Genomic DNA, 5000 nt, shown 5'->3' on the forward strand with positions numbered 1-5000 from the left:
GTAACAAAACAAACAAGTATTTTGGTTCATTCCAATCGTAATCTTTGTTTAGTATTAGAGATTGGTCCGAAATAGAATGAATCTTTCATTCTAACTCTAATGAATAACTCGATTCTTCTTATTTATTTCTGAGGAGGTGGGATAGTACAGGTTCCAAGTTCCAATTTTTTGTATAGAAAGATATAAGTTGTTATATGTCACCTCTCAATTCAACGGATTGAATCAATTAAGAAAAATAGAAATGAAATCTAGGACAGAAAAAGATAAAAAATCATTCGATGCATTAGATTATGTATTCATATTCGTATCAAATCAATAGAAGCAATGATCCTATACCCAGATTTTAATGAAAAAGGAATACTTCGAATAATATAGAATATGCTAGAAATCCCTAGACATTTTACCCCATATGACTATTGAAAATTTAAGTTTTAAAAAAGGAAATGAAATTATTATTATTTCATTATGTTGATTATATATAATCAACATAGTATTCTAATGAATATAGTATTCATAGTATTTTAATTATAGGATATTTACTTTACTATATTATAGGGTATTGATATTTATTATAGTTATAGGCATAGGAATAGTTATAGGCATAGGATATTTTAGTATTTTATTACCTTTTTCTAGAGGATAGAGAACCCAAGACAAAGTGAGAGAGTTTTGTTTGTGTAAGAGCATCCTATGTCTACACCATATCTAAATAGAATCGAAATCCAAAATGTAAGTGGGATTCCATTAGATGAATCTTTAAACAAAACATGCCCACAGCAAACAAACTCTAAACTATGCAGTTTGATTTGATCAAAATCAATTTCTTGTTTCGCCTAAGATAAGAAGTTATGGATGAATTGACAATTCCGATTCGAATCGAATAATTCAGCATATTCCACATTAATAGGAGTACATTTATGTTTCTGCTTCACGAATATGATATTTTCTGGGCTTTCTAATAATATCAAGCGTTATTCCTATCTTGGCATTTGTAATTTCCGGAGTTTTAGCCCCGGTTAGTGAAGGACCAGAGAAGCTCTCTAGTTATGAATCGGGTATAGAACCCATTGGGGATGCTTGGTTACAATTTCGAATCCGCTATTACATGTTTGCTCTAGTTTTTGTTGTTTTTGATGTTGAAACGGTCTTTCTTTATCCATGGGCAATGAGTTTCGATGTATTGGGTGTATCTGTATTTATCGAAGCTTTAATTTTTGTGCTTATCCCAATTGTTGGTTCAGTTTATGCATGGCGAAAAGGAGCATTGGAATGGTCTTAACTGAATATTCAGACAATCAAAATAAAAATGAAGGAAAAGATTACATTGAGACAGTTATGAATTTGATTGAGTTTCCCTTAGTTGACAAAACAATTACCAATTCAGTTATTTCAACTACATTGAATGATCTTTCGAATTGGTCAAGACTTTCCAGTTTATGGCCGCTTCTATACGGTACCAGTTGTTGTTTCATTGAATTTGCTTCATTAATAGGCTCGCGATTCGACTTTGATCGTTATGGATTGGTACCAAGATCGAGTCCTAGACAAGCAGACCTAATTTTAACAGCCGGCACAGTAACAATGAAAATGGCTCCTTCTTTAGTAAGATTATATGAGCAAATGCCTGAACCAAAATATGTCATTGCTATGGGAGCTTGTACTATTACAGGAGGGATGTTCAGTACTGATTCTTATAGTACTGTTCGTGGAGTCGATAAGCTAATTCCTGTCGATGTCTATTTGCCGGGCTGCCCACCTAAACCAGAGGCGGTTATAGATGCTATAACGAAACTTCGTAAGAAAATATCTCGAGAAATCTTTGAAGATAGAACTGTGTCTCAACAGGAAAATCGATGTTTTACTACCAATCACAAGTTTTGTGTTAGACGCAGTACTCATACTGGAAATTATGATCAAGAATTGCTCTATCAATCACCATCTACTTCAGAGATACCTTCTGAAACATTTTTCAAATCCAAAAGTTCAGTATCTCCCCATGAATTAGTGAATCAGACAAGGTAAGGTTCTTTTGTGCAGAATAAGAAAGAAAGGGTCAATCTTTAAAAATTTCATTGTAAATTGAAATACTCATACAAATACAAATGTGGGAGAGATCAAGAAGATGCAGCAGGATCGTTTATCTGATTGGTTAGTCAACCATGATTTAGTTCATAGATCTTTGGGCTTTGATTGCCGAGGAATAGAAACTTTACAAATAAAAACCGAGGATTGGGATTCCATTGCTGTCATTTCATATGTATATGGTTACAATTATTTACGCTCCCAGTGTGCCTATGATGTAGCACCAGGCGGATTTTTAGCCAGTGTGTATCATCTTACGAGAATACAGTATGGTATAGCTAAACCAGAAGAGGTATGCATAAAAGTATTTGCCCCAAGGAATAATCCTAGAATCCCGTCTGTTTTCTGGATTTGGAGAAGTGCTGATTTTCAAGAACGCGAATCTTATGATATGTTGGGAATCTCTTATGATAATCATCCACGCCTTAAACGTATTTTGATGCCGGAAAGTTGGATAGGTTGGCCCCTACGTAAGGACTATATTACCCCCAATTTCTATGAAATACAAGATGCTCATTAAATGATAAGAAATTAATGTTTACTTAATACGACTATGACACGATTCCAGATTTCTTTCAAGTGAAGGAATATTTTTACGTTCCGTTCTAGATGAAAGAAAGTAACCGGACTTTAATTCGTATTATGGATAACCTAAAAAAAACTTCATTTATATTCCAAAATTTGGAATAGATCATATCCATTTCGTATGAGCAGAAACAATGGGATGAATCAAAAGAGTTCTGCACTATGAACTTTGTACCGCGCACATAACTTACTTAGATGTAGATGGACCTCGGAAAGTAACGTAAGCAAGAGTGAAGAAATGGAATAAATGTCAAAAATATGAAATGAAGAAATGAAAAGGGATTGGATTTTATTTGTACTGTGTCTGAAGTGCATTCTGTCTATTGCTATCTTTTAACTCCTCTCGACTTTTAAGTTTTTTTTTACTTTTACTTATTTATTTTTATTTTGAATATAGATGAAGACTTAATATTCTTTTTGAATGAGAGAAAGCACAGTATGAAGAAACAAGAAAGAAAAAAGAGACGGGAGCATAATCTCACTTTGTTCTTTACCATAACCATCCATACATATATTTTTTACCAATCCCCCCAAGGGGAGGTATATATATATATACATCTAGATGAGTAAATATGTAACCAATCCCCCCAAGGGGAGGTATATATATATATATATATCTAGATGAGTAAATATGTAATAGATGAGTAAATATATGTAATAGATGAGTAAATATGTAACATCTAGATGAGTAAATACGTATCATGCTCTAGACTATTAACGCCCGATCTATCTCGATTAATTTGTATGAATATCTATCCGATACATTATTTACGTGTCAGGAACCAGATTTGAACTGGTGACACGAGGATTTTCAGTCCTCTGCTCTACCAACTGAGCTATCCCGACCATTTCCCGTGCATCATCCTAGTAGAGTACTTGTGTCTATGTTAATTAAAGGGACTAAAAAGTAGTAAAAAATTTGACAAGTAAGTGTAAGGATAATGATATGGACTGTGAATGATTCAATAATAGAGATTCTTTGCCCATATATGTTCATTTGTACAGGTTCTATCCAAATTGGGATAAGATCCAAGGATTTTAGTTCGGATCCGTTTGTGAAAGAGTAGAGTGAATGAGAAAGATAGTGAATTTTGTTTGAACTGAACCACTGATGAAAAAAAAGAAGAGGATAAATACTTAGGAAGTAAAATAGGCTTTTTATTGGGGATAGAGGGACTTGAACCCTCACGATTTAAAAAGTCGACGGATTTTCCTCTTACTATAAATTTCATTGTTGTCGGTATTGACATGTAGAATGGGACTCTCTCTTTATTCTCGTCCGATTAATCAGTTTTTCAAAAGATCTATCAAACTCTGGAATGAATGATTTCATAATTGAATATTCGATTCTTCCTTCAACTTCCATTGAAATGGATTCATAATAACTCTGAATTTTTCATATTATAATTATATATAATTATAATATAATAGATTCGGGTCATGATTAATCGTTTGATATGGCAGTATGTATACATACGTATTAGGTATATAGGACCATCTTTTCTGTAATTTTTATAGACGGATTCCTGCTACCAACAAAACGTAGTCAACTCCATTCGTTAGAACAGCTTCCATTGAGTCTCTGCACCTATCCTTTTAAATTCTAGTTTTATAAACCTTTGTTTTCTCAAAATAAGGATTTGGCTCAGGATTGCCCATTTTTAATTCCAGGGTTTCTCTGAATTTGGAAGTTACCACTTAGCAGGTTTCCATACTAAGGCTCAATCCAATCAAGTCCGTAGCGTCTACCGATTTCGCCATATCCCCTTTGATACCAAGACCTAGTTGGAATTCCAACTATCCTTTTCATTTATTTTGTTTGTTTGGACCCGTTGAATTCGTTAGATAATGATTTCTATATTGAAAAAGTGTATGCTGCTGTTTGATTTTTTTGGCTATCCCCCATCAGTTCATTTATATTGAATGAACCTTGTTTCAATCAGAAATGATTCTATCATTGATGTATCCGCAATTCAATATGGATAGATATATCCAACATATATATGTTTCTCCCTCCCTTTCATTTTTACAGTGCGATTTGGAATAGTGGAACGGTCGATATTCATTCTTCTTTTTTTTTGTCCTATCTCCTCCTTTTCCGAATCAAACCAGAGGAATGTCTCATTTTCATTTAGATTGTATCTTTATCCTTATCTTTTTTTTTATCTTAGGACCGATTCGCTATAGCTATAATTAACATAATATAAATATATAAAATATAAATATATAAATAAATACATTATGTTGTATATTATAGTTAGATATAGTTAGAATAGTCAGAAGAATAGTCAGAATTATTATTATAGTTAGTTATAGTATATAGTTTAGAAGTA

General features: G+C 32.9%; 1 protein-coding gene and 1 non-coding gene across 2 annotated transcripts; one reads left to right on the plus strand and one right to left on the minus strand.

Moving 5' to 3' along the window:
• Positions 1 to 959: 959 nt before the first annotated feature.
• On the plus strand, positions 960 to 4613 carry LOC135665730 (NAD(P)H-quinone oxidoreductase subunit K, chloroplastic-like). Its single transcript, XM_065177387.1, has one exon. It carries the CDS (start codon positions 1159 to 1161, stop codon positions 2020 to 2022), a length of 864 nt encoding a protein of 287 aa, XP_065033459.1. The 5' UTR covers positions 960 to 1158; the 3' UTR covers positions 2023 to 4613.
• Positions 3441 to 3513, minus strand: TRNAF-GAA (transfer RNA phenylalanine (anticodon GAA)). The gene has a single exon. It is a non-coding gene; the product is annotated as a tRNA-Phe (tRNA).
• Positions 4614 to 5000: the final 387 nt, after the last annotated feature.

Source organism: Musa acuminata, unplaced genomic scaffold (genome assembly GCF_036884655.1).
Source record: "Musa acuminata AAA Group cultivar baxijiao unplaced genomic scaffold, Cavendish_Baxijiao_AAA HiC_scaffold_1039, whole genome shotgun sequence".
In the NCBI taxonomy this organism is placed as follows: domain Eukaryota; kingdom Viridiplantae; phylum Streptophyta; class Magnoliopsida; order Zingiberales; family Musaceae; genus Musa; species Musa acuminata.

Excerpts from the sequence above, each read along its gene's own strand:
- LOC135665730 (XM_065177387.1), top strand. The coding sequence starts at position 1,159 with ATGGGCAATGAGTTTCGATGTATTGGGTGTATCTGTATTTATCGAAGC.